General features: G+C 39.6%; 1 protein-coding gene across 1 annotated transcript in view; it reads right to left on the bottom strand.

The window, feature by feature from the left end:
- Positions 1-15,633, bottom strand: part of MAP3K5 (mitogen-activated protein kinase kinase kinase 5) — a 62,938-nt gene that overhangs the window by 43,081 nt on the left and 4,224 nt on the right. The window contains exons 2-7 of the mRNA XM_009864830.1: positions 15,452-15,632; positions 15,034-15,202; positions 13,969-14,075; positions 10,311-10,481; positions 6,600-6,712; positions 351-510 (exon numbers count right to left, since the gene is read on the bottom strand). Coding sequence (XP_009863132.1) covers positions 351-510; positions 6,600-6,712; positions 10,311-10,481; positions 13,969-14,075; positions 15,034-15,202; positions 15,452-15,632 — 901 coding nt within the window. The remainder of the gene's footprint in view (positions 1-350; positions 511-6,599; positions 6,713-10,310; positions 10,482-13,968; positions 14,076-15,033; positions 15,203-15,451; position 15,633) is intronic.

Raw genomic sequence — 15,633 nt, 5'->3', positions numbered from 1 at the left:
GACTAAACCCACAAGCCTCTACCACTTTTCTTCAGCAATGTAACCGCAGGAGTATGGTGCCCACAAGCAACTCTTCCTCTCCCCCTTGCCCTCAGAAGGGCCAGTGGTGAATCTGCCCTTCTCAGACCTCTAATTAAAGACCCATATCAAGTCTATTCCTGAATAAGGGCAAAAGGGAAGAGCCCCTTGTCCAGATAAAAGTGCAGCAAAGCAATACACAGACAGCAAAATCTTTTTATAAAAAGACAAAACCAATCTTCCAAGAGCTAAATATGATGCCAAATGTGAAAGCTGAAGGAGCCTAATGTTTTAATACATAGCAATGCACGTAATCTCATTTATCAGCTTACCATGCTGGTGCCTTTAGCTTAAACAGCTTTTCTGAAGCCTGGATCACTCTTATATGGTCATTAGCCAACATACTGGCCCCCAAGAAAGATCCCACTTCCCAATAGCTCTGTAGTTTCTCCAAGCTCCCCTTTTTACCAAGAAGGCTGCTGATCTTTACTCCTGTAGTGAAAAGAATAACAGTTCACAGAAACATTAATGCAGTTTTAAAAAAAAGAATTTCCCTGATTTGAACTCTATTAATCGCTTAAATTACTGTAGCCTCTCCATGTCAGGGAAGTAATATGGAAACCATACTTACCGGTTAATGTTACATGCCTTCCAAACACCCTAAGCGGTAGCAAATTTTTTTCCCCTCCCCCTTTCCTAAAGGCTTCTCAAAAAAGGAACTTTAAGACATCACTGTCAGGACAAGGCCACAGTCAGATTACCTATGTTCTTGCATGGACCTCATCTGTAAAGGTAAATTGGGGCCTTAGGCTACACAACATAGCTGTAAAAACTTAACAGATGCTGAATAAGGCACCTATTATGTTTTTCTCTGCTTTGTTTTTTTTGACTTACAAGCCCCAAGCCCCAAACTTACCTTTATAGACAAGGTCCCATGCAGAAGGAACAGATGATCCACTGGGCTTCTTCCAGCAGTGATGTTCTTTTAATTGCCGCAAGTCCTACCCCAATGAAAGACATCTATTAATATTCAAAAGCCCCTCAGCAACTCAAGATTATGGAGAGCCTCAGGTTTTATTTTGATTTGCTACATTTTCTGAGAACTACAAGCTTCCCTGTGGCCTTCAGGATGATTTCTAGTTCATATTAGCTGCTACATATTTATAGCTAACACAAGATATGCTACACCAACCCCCAAAAAATAAAACAATTCACAGTTTACAAGCCTCTTCACTACCACAGTCTTTTCTTCACTCTTCCCACACTACTCCAGTACGAAAGTTTCCCTCCCACATTACCTTTCATTGTCCTTGATATTAAGGCTGAGTATTCACCAGCAATTTTAATGCAACTGTTGATCATTATTTTTCCTTAGCTTTCCCTAACCAGCTAGTAGACTAAACTTCACACTGGAAGCAGCAATAAATTTTATCAAAGTGGATATAATCACACTAGCTACATTTCAGTCTACAAAATTCATATTGTTTTCTCCCATTGTTCTCATTTTTATGTTATCAACAGCAGAAAATACATGCTTTTAAAATGTGAAATTGTCTCCAAGTGGTGTACAGCCTATCCACATCTATATTTTGCACTCTGTGCTCTCTTGCAAAGAAGGTGTCATGCTTGAGTAACACACAGAACAAAATAATACTATAATCACGTAAAAACGCTATTTGTTTGCTTCTCGGGAAAGAAGTTTCTTTAGTTATTCCTCCAATAGATTTCACAAAATATCATCTCGGATGTACCCGAGACATGATGCAGTGTAAATCACCTCCAACAGTGGTGACCAACTCTATTTATATCAGCTCCACAAGCCTTGTACATGCAAATTGTCAAGAGACCACTTGCAGACGTACATCTCTGCCTGTCGGTGTAGGAGAGGAAGGGGGAATTTGGGTTAAATGTGTTCAGCTTCAGTTGGGTTCTAGGAACCAAAACCTTCCTGCTATCCACACAACACAGTAAATTGAAAAAAATTAATCTCCTCCAGGACCCTAGAGTAACACTAACCAACACTATCCTCAAAGGCTGAAGGGCTCTGCTAGAATGCCTAAAACATTTTCCTGCACATGACAACATCACACAAGAGTAGGCAGACACCTACTAACTTCCACAGGCTTTGAACGCAACTTCATCACAAGGGAAGTAAGAAATCGGTATCACAGGGATACAGGAATCATTTCAGACAGGTACACCTTCGCTGCGGGGAAAGGGAGCACTTTAGGTGCACGTCGGGCCTCTGCTGAGTACTGGGTGATGGTGCTCCCAGTTGCAGCGTCTGCTGACGAGCTGTCACAGGCTGTTTGTCACAGTGAGCAGTGGCACTGGTTCAGAGGCTGACGTACTCCGCCACACTTCACTGCGCCGGCAGCAACCCCCCCGTCACAACCCTCCAGTGCTCCAGACCAGAGAGCAGAGCCAAAGCAAGGCACAAACTAAGCATGTGATTTTGAGAAAAAGTACAACTCACATGGGGAGGGACAGGGATTACTGGTGTGGTGGGGAGAAATGCTTGTTAGGAGGGTGAGACTGGCGACAGCAAGGATTTTGAGTCCCAGCTGATGGGATAAGGGGAGCTATAGGAAGGTGGGGGGAGAGAGGATGGATGCCCAAGGACACCAAGTTTGGGAATCACTACTGTTATGCAGCCTGGATGGCCTGGAAGTTTCACCCAAGTATTCTGTGAAGTGGATTCTTAGAGAAAACAACGTCAGCCTCTCATCAAATTCTTCTGAGAAAGACGAGGTATTCAGTAACATAACTCACTCTAGTTTGCTGACCTTCCTCTACAAAGCTCATCTAAAAACTTACTTCTCCCTGAAAGGAAAGCTGGAAAAATGAGGTTGCAGTGTGGGGACATTAAAAATAGGTTCAAGGGACTAGAACTCCCATTTATACAGGGGGCATTTATTTTGTTTTCCAGTGGGTTTGGTCTTTTTGAGAGGATGAGGGAACAAAAAACCTTTCCATGCAAGCATGCAAAGTGAATGCTTTAATGAATTCCACTCTGAGTTTGTGGTCTTCTCATGTAATTTCTCTTCTCTAGTTTATTTTGATTTCATCATCTTCAACATTTTTTAGAGAATGTAAGAAAATCCAAGCACAGTCAAGACATTCTCTCCTTCCATGATAAACTTGGCATTCACAGGAGGAGGAAAAAAGTACAGCAGCTGATTTCTGGTACATCTTACAAAAAAATATTTTGTCTTAAAAGTAAATGAGCCAAAAAAGAGAAACTATTAATGCCAGAAAAGCCATTGTCTTTGTAACGCCAAGAACATAACCACAGCTTGTGAAGAAAATAAGATACAGTAAGTAGATATTACTAGTTAAATATTACTATGAAGGCTTCACAAATAAACTGCTTTCCTTGTTCAAACATTGACAGGACAATTCATATTACAGGTTCCTCTGTGTGTCAAAGTTGCACAGCCTGCAGAGATCATTACTGTCAATGCAAAGCATTGCAGCTCTGTTTTGGTCTCAAATTCTGCAATTTTATACAGTTTAAAAAGCAATACTATTCAGAGAACAGAAGTAGGATGAAATGGAATGAAAATAATCATTTACTCATGAACTGTTATCTGACAAGTAAAGGTAGGATCTTTAAGAAGACAAATTTTCTGATCCAAAGCAGATCGGTAAAAATTCTCTTGGATGTAGACTTATGCTCAGTTTTACAGCAGTTATTGCATGATTGCAAATATAATCAGATATGCATCTTCTAAGTACAGCCTCATGTACCTTCTGAAGTGCTGTCAGAGACCATATCCTTCTTTAGCTTCCCCAAATCTACCAGTATCATTTCCATATAACCTGAGCTTGAACCAGCTTGTTCTCACGTCTCCCCTCATCTCCCACCGCAGAACAAAATTCCTCGTATTCCTATGCACTACAGGTAATGCTGTGGGTAGACACCAAACTTAAAATACCACCAGGCAAATCTAACTACTGCTACCAAAGAGTCCTGTACACACAGATCTAAATAAGAGGCAACACTAAAAGAATGACATACATGTAAGAGATTCTGGGGACAGGAGAAAATTCAAAATATTTACTCACACAACCTCTGTGGTTTGGTTTGTTTTTAAAACATTGTTAGCCCAAGACAAAGAAAATAATTATCCTCAGAATCTAGCACAACACAAGCCAGCTGAAAAACCTCATTGTATAAACACAAATATAAAGTCTTGCACCCAGGAAAACATAATCCAGGAGTGCAGAACAGGCTGGGATCTACCAAGCTGGGGAGCAGCTTTATGTAAAGGGACCTGGGGGTCCTGGTGGGCAAGCTCAGTAGGAGCGAGCAGTGTGCTCAAGTGGCAAAGGGCCACAAAGATGATCAAAGTACTAGGAAGATGCCATGTGAGGAATGGCTGAGAGGATGGAGTTTGTTCGCCTTGAGGAAAAAAAAGGCTTCAGGGAGACCGTAAGGCCATGTTCCAGTATTTAAAGGTGGCTACAAAGAAGATGGAGACTCCCTTTTTACAAGGAGTCACATGAAAAAGACACAGAATAACAGGTGCAAGTTACTCCTGGGGAGATTCTGACTGGATACAAGAGTAAAATTTTTCCCCACAAGAACAATCATCCATTGCAATAATCTCCCCAGGTAAGTGCTGGACTCTCCAATGTTAGACACTTTTAGATTCAGCTGGAGAGGGTGCTGGGTCATCTTATCTAGACCTTGCGTTTCCCACAAAAGGCTGGACCAGGTGACCTTTGAGGTCCCTTCCAATCTGGTATTTTATGATTCTATGAACAGTGACTATGGCCTTACCAACAAGAAATCAATAATCAATGACACATACAGGGTCTATATTATACATATGTATTTGAAAACTTGTTTCAAAATAGCTACGTCAGTCTGAGGCTTATTTTCCCGTAACAAAATAAGATAGGATGGGTCACAATAACAAGAGTTTTCAGCAGACACCTTGTAAATACTTACGTAAAAAAAGGGGCACACCAACACCTAAAAACCCTCAAACACCTTCCACCAAATAGCTACTGGATATTTCTCCACTAAATCATTCATCAGCTGTGGACAAAACTTTCAGGAATAAGGAACCTTAATTTCTGTAATATTCTCCATACAAACAATAGGGAAAACAATGCTGGGCAAACTCATGGGAAGATGACTCCAAACATCCGATCCCTACAAATAACACCCAGATTTCATCACTGCAATTAATTTGTCCAAATCTAGTTGGTTGTAGCCTCTGTGCAATTAAGTTTCTTTAAAATGGGAGGATTCAAATTAAACTACATAATAAATATAGCCCAACTTTGCTAAACCATCTGATTTAAAACTAGGTCAGCTGAGTGAATATTTGCGAATGCTGTGTAGAAAGAAAAACACATCCTTTCACCTCCTACACTAGCACAAGAATTCAAATTTCAGTGTAGGAGACGAAAGTACTCCATCTGACCTAAAAAGCAGTATCTCACCCACTCATGGCAGAGCCGTAGTAGTTGGGACACCGTAGTAGTTGGGACAACTCTATCCAGCCTATCACATCCACATAAATACCTTCATTCACACCAGAGAATTTCAATTTCACTTCCATTATCTATGTGAAGGCAACCATCTCACCCTGACCTTCACACTCAAACCTTTCTCGATGGAAAATTATTTCCAGAAATATAGTGCACATCTAACTTCCAATCTAGAGCAGTGGCCGATTACATACACACTCTGTGAAGAACATTGTTTCTTTCTCACTCGACAACCTCCTCAGGACACAGAAAGAAAATAATACTTTACAATAAGTCAAGACTTAAATGAATTCATGGAGAAGAATGCCAGTTGCTACATATTACAATATTCCGTGCTTTCTCCCACACTTTCCCTGAAAAATATTACTGACTAATGTTGACCTTGCACTGTCCTCAAAACCAGCAAAATCTCAAACAAAATCACAAACAAAACAGACGGCTTATTTCTTGCTTAAGAAGAGACATTAAACTAGTTTGCCCAGGGAAGTTGTGAATACTCCGTCATTGGAAGTGTTCAAGGTCAGATTGAGCAATACCATCTGGTGAAAGATGCCCCTGCCCACAGCAGGGGGTTTGGACTAGACAGTCTTTATACGGTCATTCCAAACCACTCTGTGATTCTATGAACATAGACAATTCAGGAAATGGAAGAGAAACATTCTTCTCTCAGCCCATTCCAAGCCCAAGTTAGGTGAATCTTTTCCACTGTTAGGATGGATTTTTTTTAATCCATATTCCCTGCAGTTCTACAGGGAGTTTTGTTTGTTTTAAAGAATGCTAGCTGGAACTGGATTCCTCCTTCGGGTATTTCTGCTTCACACAAATGATGCCACTGCTGTCAGTTTTCACTAAGGTCTGGCAACCATTTAAGATGTTGAAACTGGAACCAGGTCTTCATGACAGAGCCCACCCACAATCAAGTGGAATCAGCAGTGGTGGGGGAGGCCAACTTAAATATTCATGCACCGACTATCAAAGCATTCATATACAGCCATGAGATTTTTCCTTATGACAGTCAGTGGTATCATACTTTTACTAGAATGCGATTTCACTCTGAATTTGCAAGCTGTAATTACCAACTTTCCGCAGCTCAAAAGAAGTATCAAAGCAGTGTCCAGCTGCCAGGAGGAGTACTGCATAATTAATTCCTGATGGTAATGTTGGTTCTGACTCAAACGCCTTCTTGAACCTAGAAAAAACAAACATGCAAGTTTATTTTCTAAATAACGCAATCTATTAGGGACATAATTATACTTTTAGGTACTTTAAAAGCTTATCTGCTGTTTACACAGCAAGAATCCATGAAGGCAAAAATATTTTACTGTTTTCCACACATGCTTTGGGATTATTTTTAGAAGTCCATTATTTATACATCCTCCTCCCATTTCCTTTCCCCTCACACAAGTACAGACCCTATTCATCCATCCTAATAAAGTTACAGTATCTTACCAGATGTGCAATTTTTTTGAGATTAAAGGAAAAAAATACCACCCACTTGCAAAAGATCTTTCACAGTTTTATTTATTAATAAGCACGTTAATTTACTCTTAAACTTACGAATTTTCACTGACTTGAAACCTTAGATTCTACTTTGCATCAGCCACAGTGACATACTACTGTATCAAAATGCATAAGCACAAAAGCAGGTGGTACAAGACCATGCTTGACATTTAGCTATGATTTCAGCTACTTCAAAGTTCAGTTTTTACTGGGTGTCTCACTGATACTGTTCTTATGAGTCTACTTGCACAAAAAAGGACTATACCAGATTTTATTCTCCTCAAGACGACCCGCGGTGGTACTCACCTAGCCTAATCCTGTCTAAAAAGAAGTCAAGGGGGTTCATGCAAAGACAGCACACGCTGTCCTCACGCTAGCAATGCAAGTTGTGGTGACAACAGCAACAGCGGGTCTACAGCACTTTAAACTTGTTCTACAGAGTAAGAACATGTTTGCTTGCTATATGGATATACACGTACACACAACTCTGTAAGAAGGCAAATCAGACTATCATGAGTTAAAGAGCATGAGATTCTATCAACACAATGCTGCTACAGTAAAAGCAAGAGACTTGAAAATTATTTTCAAAAGGATGGAAAAAATGCAGACAACTGGATAATATTAAAAAAGAAGCAAGCAGGTTGTGGGATTAACACATAAGGAAGGAAAGAAAATAATCTGTGCAAAACCAAAGGATTTGGTTTCCAGACCATACTCTGACATGTAAGCAAAGCTAAGACATTTTCAATTTACTACTTTAACTTTTATTTTATTTTTTGTTTTTCCTGCTCTGGTGATTCAGGACTTTGCATCCTTTAACATAAGCTTTGCTTTCCAAAACTACAAGACAGGCTCCTCTTCAAACTCCAGTTGTCCCACTCCAATGAACTGAATCGTTAGACAAGAATCTAGTCCTCTAAAAAAAGCAGGATGAGTAGACTTGATTACTTTTTTGTCTTTAATCATCTGCTTTTTCTCTTGTACTGTGAGTTAAAACAGAACAGGGAAGAAAGTTCATATGAAACACTCTCAATCACTTAAAAATAAGAAGAAAAACCTGCCAACCAAACAGTAGAACGCTGTTTCTGATTCTAAATTTACAGAGCCAGGAGAGACCCACTGGCTGACGCAATCTGTTTAGAGACACAGTGATGTGGGGAACTGGACTCCCTTTCTTGCCTTAGTATTGCTAGGTTAAAAGTTGGACTTCATCCTAAGGTCTTTTCCAGCCTAAGTGGTTCTAAGAATCTATGACTAGAAATTGAAAGCTAACATTTGGAAAAATGTTGCAATGCAGACACTGAATCAGGGAGGCAACAGTGAAAAGATTTGAATAAAGACTTGATAACTTTGGTAAATCTGGTTTACTGCCATTATGCAACAAGAAAGTGACAGCTAATAACTAACCTTCCATCTCTTCTCTCATATTTATATGGCAGGTGTCTTTTATTCTGCTGTTTAATTGTCAGGGAAGAACACTGCCTGCTTTTTATTTTTATTTTTTTGGAGTAGACTTAAGTACTTTGACCTCACTAGCTGTTGCAAAATCCACGCTTTGGTTCTGCTGCCAAATTCTCGTTATCTTATGCTATCCATTATACTTCTGCTACATTCCTATTTCTTTAAGACTGAAACATTAACCTTTATATCAACATAAAGTAGCACTATCACGGAGGCACCGTTCCAGCACACACCTTCCCTCGTTGTGGCCTGCTGTAGCACTAGAGTGGGTCTGCTCCTTCCGCTGAGTTATGAGTCAACCCTTCAGCCACGTCAAGCCTGCCGTAGGGCTAACACTAGAATTCAAATCAATACCCAGCATAAAGTACAAGCTAAAAGCAATCAGGCCCACCCGGTAACAGCTTCCGACCAAACTCCAGCCTGACTCAAAGATCATCTTGTTCTATGGCAGCAGGCACATGGAACAGTCTATATTGGATCTTACTTGCCAGACACTGAAGAGATTATTTGGGGGGCTGCCCTGCTGCAGGAGCTGCCAGCCCGCTGTCCTTTCCCAAACTGGTATGCCTGGCTGCAATCGATTCCTCTCATCCAAATGTATGAACATCACGACTGCTAAGATGCATCTATTAAGTGTATTAAAATGGGATCACAAAATATCCCAGAAGTAATTACCACTATTACATGTATCGCTCCTAGCTCAATTGGGTTTGAACATCTCAAACTGTTCATAAGGAAAAAGCAAGATGTGCAACAGTTCTGAAAAACAGAACCTTGAAAATGGGCTTTCCTTAGAGGAAATAATTTTCTTTAATTTAAAATTACGAAAGGCGGGACAATAAAAATATGCTGCGTTCCTGTTATTTCGACATCTTTAAAAAAATCCAGTAAGTATTGCAAAACTAAAGCATGACAAGCAATTATAAACCATACTTGTATTCTGAGGCCATAAAAGGGAAACAGTTACATCTTATCATTTACCAAAGACAGTTCTAATCTCAAGTTTACTGAAAAGAAGTGATAAATGAGGAAGGGAGAGGAAAGCTTCCCATTCTAAGCATTTACTTCAACAGGCAGCTGATGAGCACAAGGATCTAATGTGCAGGATACAAAAGCACAGATTGTCTCTTTCCTCAACTGAATCATAATGGAGAGAAGCAGCTCATTCCAACAGAGGTCTAGGATGGCATTCAGTGTCTCCATTTTTTAAGGTATACCACATAACAGCATTTTAGTGCATTTCAGAAGCAGCAGAAACGTGGTACTTGTCTCTAAAATTTCGAATTTGTCTAGCCTATTGTGCGCTTGACTATTGGCAGTACTGTAGACCCCTGTAACATGTATGTGCTATACAGGGAGGACAGGGTGATAAAGCTTTTTTGAGCATGAGTTTGGAACAATCACATTGCTTGTGAGCACCGAAGCCAAAAGAGACAGAATGGTACCTTCCCACCTGAACTTCAGCACCTTCAAGCCTTGCTAGCTAGTATCAGATTGCAGATAGGCCAACTGATTCACTGCTGATTGTCTGGCCCAGATTACCAAGTAAACAGGAGCCTTCACATTTGTGGAAAAGAAGGAATATACACTCGCATGAGAGCTACCTAAAATTACAAGTCTCTGAGGCACTTCAAGGACTTCACAGAACAAGATCTGAGAGCAACATAAATCTCTTGTTCTTAACAAATAAAAGAAGATTAGAAAAGTCAGTGCATGCCTTAAGGATGCCAAATATTTAGAATGAAAAACAATTAAAATATATTCTTGTTAAAGGAATATCTTCTCAAAGCTAACAAAACGACATAGACCAAGAAAACAGTACTCACCAGAACGTCGCTTTGTCCCTGCTTTCTGTATCTGTGAACCCAGACTCCAAAAACATGTCCTTGTAAATTCGACCAACTAGGCAGTACATATCTGAAGCTACTTGGTCTTCCTGTTCTACCACGGGAATCATAATTTCAAGAGCTTTTTGTCTGTCTCCAGGCATATTTCTCCTATTAAAAAAATAAAAATTTTGACTAAAAAAACCCCAATAAAGAACACAAGAAATACCTTTTCATGACCACGTCTGAATATATATCTGTATGATTTCACCCATGTAAAATGGGCTTCTGGATACAGTGGACTGTACCACATATACACACTTGCCCCTCCACCTTCTCATTTTTCCCTCTTGCCTTAATATCATAGGACACCTTTACCAAAACCCCAAAACATTTTTTTTTCACTCTTTCATGAAGAATCAAAGCTGACAACAGCAATAAGAGCCTCAAGAGCAATTCTTAGAAAGATCATGTGTTACTTCCTTAGAAAGACATGAACCTTGATTTCATATCTATTTCACAGTAATTCATGCTTTAAAGGAAAAAAACATGTCACTTTGTGTGTGCAATTTTTTTTTTTTAGTATGCATTTTGAACGTGAAGCAAAAAAAACCAAACAAAACAACAAACCAAACCCAAAAAGCACAAACCAGACTGAATTCCCATGATAGGGGAGGTTAGGAAGAAAAGCCAATAATAAGACAATATTAACAGAAGTACTTCAGACAAATAAACCACATAATTGCAAGCATTAGACACTTCCTGGTGACTCACAGTTTGGATACATACATCACTCAGTATCAAGAGTTTTTGAAGTATTTGTGTACTGAACAAACAAATTACTCCTTTCCCAGCAAAAACTATTCTTCAGTCGTTTGGGGAGAGTATTACATTCTTTCGGAGAAATTGCTTTGAGTGGCTACAATTTAAATTGAGGATAGTATATAAAAGTGGTTTTGTATCTATCTTGCAAGCTTTGCACTCAAGATGCTGAAAAAACAAATAAAACACAAACCCAACAAACATCAAAAGGCCCAGCCATCTCAAAGCAGATGCTACTTGATTAGAGTTCAATAATGGATTTTTCTCTTCCCTCTCTACAAGAATAGCAAAGTTTCAATGCATCTGCACAGGCAGTGTCAATGTCAAACCTGTGAGATCAGAGTGTGTGTACTCTTAAATGGCACCTGAGATCGTGAGCTCATGTATGCAACTCCGGAAGGGAGTGATGCAGAAGAAAAGGTTTAAATCAAGCAGAATGGGTAACAAAGGATGAATGAGTACTTACATAATAACAAAAAGAATTAAGGAAAGGGAACAAAAGCATTTGCTTGAGCAGACAGTATGAACTGCTTTCCTGTGAGGAGAAAGCAGAGTGTGCGAGTGTACACGCTGGGCCAACCTCTACTGATGTCTGAGCCCAACGAGAAAGACAAAGAAAATCCAGTGCCGTCTCCTCCCAACCTTCAGATCAGTCAAATTTGAACAAATTAGGAAATGTACCCTCAGACTACAGAGTTGCAATAGGCTTCCCAAGTACTTCTGGAATTGCACAGGACTGGTGCACTTATTTGAGAGCGAGAAGAGCTCCCAACACCAGGCCCCCACAGGGAGAAAACTCAAGTGCTCCTGGCTGAGCAATTAATAGGCTCCTTCAGGTCTGTGTTATTTTAGTTCCCCCACACACACACTGATCGCCTGCCCAGCTGCTGAAGGTTTGCTTCCTTTGGTTTTCTCTTCTCATATTGACCACTCAAGTGAGCCAACAAGGATAGGTCTGCAGCTTCTTTGTGGTTTTTGGCTTACTTTAATCACAAAAGGTCAATTTTCAGAACGGAGTTTCAGGCGGATAACTCTTCCACATCTCATATCAACTATCACCAATTCAGATCAAGCCAACAGCCAACTAAGCTTAATGAAAACAAAACCAGTGTTTTGTAATATGAGCCATTTACACTTTTTGCTGGTCTCAGACCAGTTTTCCGCTTAGTCTTCCTTCATCAGTGCCCTCATGCACTTTCTTGATTTAGGTCAGACTAATCCTGACTAATTGAGCCTCCCCATCCTTCCGTACTAGTGACCTGGATTAAAAGCAAGAGGGACAGCTTATACAGCAAACATTCAGATGTGCAAAGCATTCCAGACCTGGCTCAGCTCAGGAAACATCCTCCCTACTCCCAGTAAGGAGAAAGCTACAACTAGCACAAGTAATTCTCTCTTGGCATACACCAAAGCATGAACATTTTCATGGCTGTCACGGGTTCCAGTTGAACGGACAGTTTGGAAAAGGGAGGGAGAGGAAAATCTGAACTCCCTTGGAGGTAATGTGTAGACCTTCTGTGCGACACGTACCCTCAAAAGCTACATCTTACAGTCACATCTATAAAAACAGACCTTTCAGACTGCAAAAAGTCCCAAGAGAACCAACGATGTATAAGGATCTACCCCAAAAGATTATACTGCAGTTTTGCAGGGTCTTTAGCATCCCAGTGAACTAGTCAAGTCTTGTTTTTAAAGGTGACTTTGTTTTAGAAAATGGTGACCTTGAAGTCTAAATAACTTGTTAAAGCTCAAAGGTACACCTAGGAACCTTTGTGAAGACTATGCACAAGTAGTAGATACATGTTAAATTATTTAACCTGCAAAGCTCCACATACTTAGGGCAAAACAGGCACAATTTATACCTTCGCATACCTCGCATAAAGGAACAAAAGAGAATTGGGACATTTTATTCGGACAAAACAATGCCACATAGCTGTTTATATTTGTTTTGGTTTTTTTGTTTCAAGAACAGGTTTATTTTTTCAACTAATTACTTGTGACATATTTTAACACCACTTTGCCACGACATGCAGTTTCCAGGCTCCTCAGTAAACCTGAATTACAATATTAAAATCTGTGAGAAGCAGAAATATCTGTAGACATTTTCTATATTTGACAATTTCAATGCCTGCTGACACCTGGTCTACTCCTCTAAATGTCAATAGCAAAATGTTCACTGTGGTAACAGCAAGGGAGCAGAAAACCTCTAATCTCCTCTGAAAAATTACCCTTTTAGTGCCTTGCTCAGTTGCCAGTATCCTAGGAAAAAAAAAATAAAAATAATCTAGGTTTAGCTCTCCTTTAACCCAAGAAAGCAGTCCATGTGGCACATTTAGTGCATATTATCAGAAAACATGAAAACTAGTTTATTATTGTAATAAAGTCTTCTGATGGAAATTTGAAGAAAGTTTTCCTCCTATCACTACCAGGACTCAGATTTGAATTAGATGATGTCTAAGTCGGCACAAACACTGCAGCACTGCTGCTCATACAGCAACATCGAAAGTGTATTTTATGGAGGCAAAATGCCATCAGGTATTTATTTACTCCAATCTAGGTACTGAAATGAAAAAAAGAAAAAAAAAAAAGGCAAACCTACAGAAGGACAAATTTAACACTCACACAAAATGAAAAAGAATGGAATTTGACAGCATGAGAGAAAAAGAAAGCTTAGAATTGATCACGAAGCTCAGAGTCTCCAAAGTAGCTACAGGGGAAAAACCTAGGCCAGCATATAAAGATTCTAGTAGGGAACTTCACCCAGGATCACTAGCCCTGTGTGAAGTCTGCGGTTCTGATTTACTGTTCAAGAGCAGAAGGAAGGGAAGATTCTTACCTGTTGAGTGCAAACGCATAATGTAACCTCACATGGTGATGGGAAGCCAAGTCAAAAGTAGGCAGTTTTTCTAAAGTTTTCACCAGTTTCACAATGGAATCATAATCCTTCCAAAAGAAGGGAATAATGAATTTTCAGGCAGCTATACTGAGGTATGCCTATATAAACATCTCTTTGCACTGAGTACCTCTCACTTCAAACTAAGAAGTATTTTCAGGACAATGTAATTTTTAAGGATTTCAGTTTCTTCAGTCTCAAACTGTAAATAGCCTGGCACTCGTCAGAAATGCAAACATGCACAGTATTTAGAAGGGAAACACAATCTGGTCTCCTGTACTGCTTCAGTGTGGGCCCAGGGAAATTTTAGTACATCTTTTTCATGATTAAAGTTAGCTTCAGGGACTGACCATATATCAGAGTTCATATTGTACGAACATTAAAATGCTAACTGCATCTGAATTGAGGCATCCCAAAACTCTGAGGTAGGCAAGAACCACACACAAAAAAAAAGTCTTTAAATACTACAGTCTTTAAAGAAGCTCACTAAAATATTTTTTAAAAAAACAAATAAAATCAAAGCCAAAAATAATCCACTTCAAAATACTTAAGGAGCTACAACTGAAATTATGTATAATGAAGCAAGCAATTACTAGCACCATTCCAAAAGCTGAAATGCATATGAACATGTTATGTTTCCATGAGAAATGCCACACGCACGGTGGCAAAGAATACATATACACATCGATAGCAGATTGCTACCATAGCCTTTAAGTAGGACATGCTATGGGCTGTTCAACACATCATAATGCTGAGATGAAGAAGAGTTATTGTATGTACTTCTTAGGTGCTGTTATAAAAATAACATTTTATAGCATGCCTTTATGTAGCAGAAAACACTACAAAACAAAGAAAAAAGCATCAGTGAAGATACTGTAAAAGATTTTTACCAGCATGCACTCTTCATACAGTTTTTTAGCATATCTGTACAAAATACACTAAATATTTCACTGGGAATGTAATTTAATTTACTATATTTTAGATTATCTTAGAGCATAAGATTCATACCTGGATGTCTCTGTAGGACAGCAGCAAGTTTATTACAATGTCAGCAGACAAGACTTCAACATTATCCACTCGCTGTCGAATCCTTGCCAGCTCTGCTGCAAGCTCTTTGCCCGTGTAGAGGGTACGAGCCTTCCTGATGTCGTTCAGAATGGATTCTCGGAAATACTGGCTAGAGGTGAACAATTTGGATTAGGTCCCTTGCATTTGTTTTTCTGGCCCTGCAGCTCTCCCAGAATGTGTATGTGAAACATTTATTGACAGAGCAGCATCAATGGAGAGATTTGGTCAAGCTAAATTATTCATTATCAGTTTGTCTCAATACACGGCAAAACATCACATCACCCTGAAACAAGACCCTGACATTTATATTGCCAGCAGAAATAAGAGTTTTACACAGGGGTATGAAAAGACAACTCACCTTGAACTGGCCTGTGCCACCTTCAAGAGCTGAATAAATCGATCTACCAGAGGTAAGCATATTGGCCCAAGCAGTGACTCCAAACTGGGCTGCATCAGTTCTGTTAGTCCCTTCATAAAACTGCTATCACAGCAGTACACCTTGTTATGTGGAGTTATCATATAAGGAACAAATATGTAGTT

Source organism: Apaloderma vittatum, unplaced genomic scaffold (genome assembly GCF_000703405.1).
Source record: "Apaloderma vittatum isolate BGI_N311 unplaced genomic scaffold, ASM70340v1 scaffold3092, whole genome shotgun sequence".
Taxonomy (NCBI): domain Eukaryota; kingdom Metazoa; phylum Chordata; class Aves; order Trogoniformes; family Trogonidae; genus Apaloderma; species Apaloderma vittatum.
This window is presented reverse-complemented; position numbering and strand designations above follow the sequence as displayed.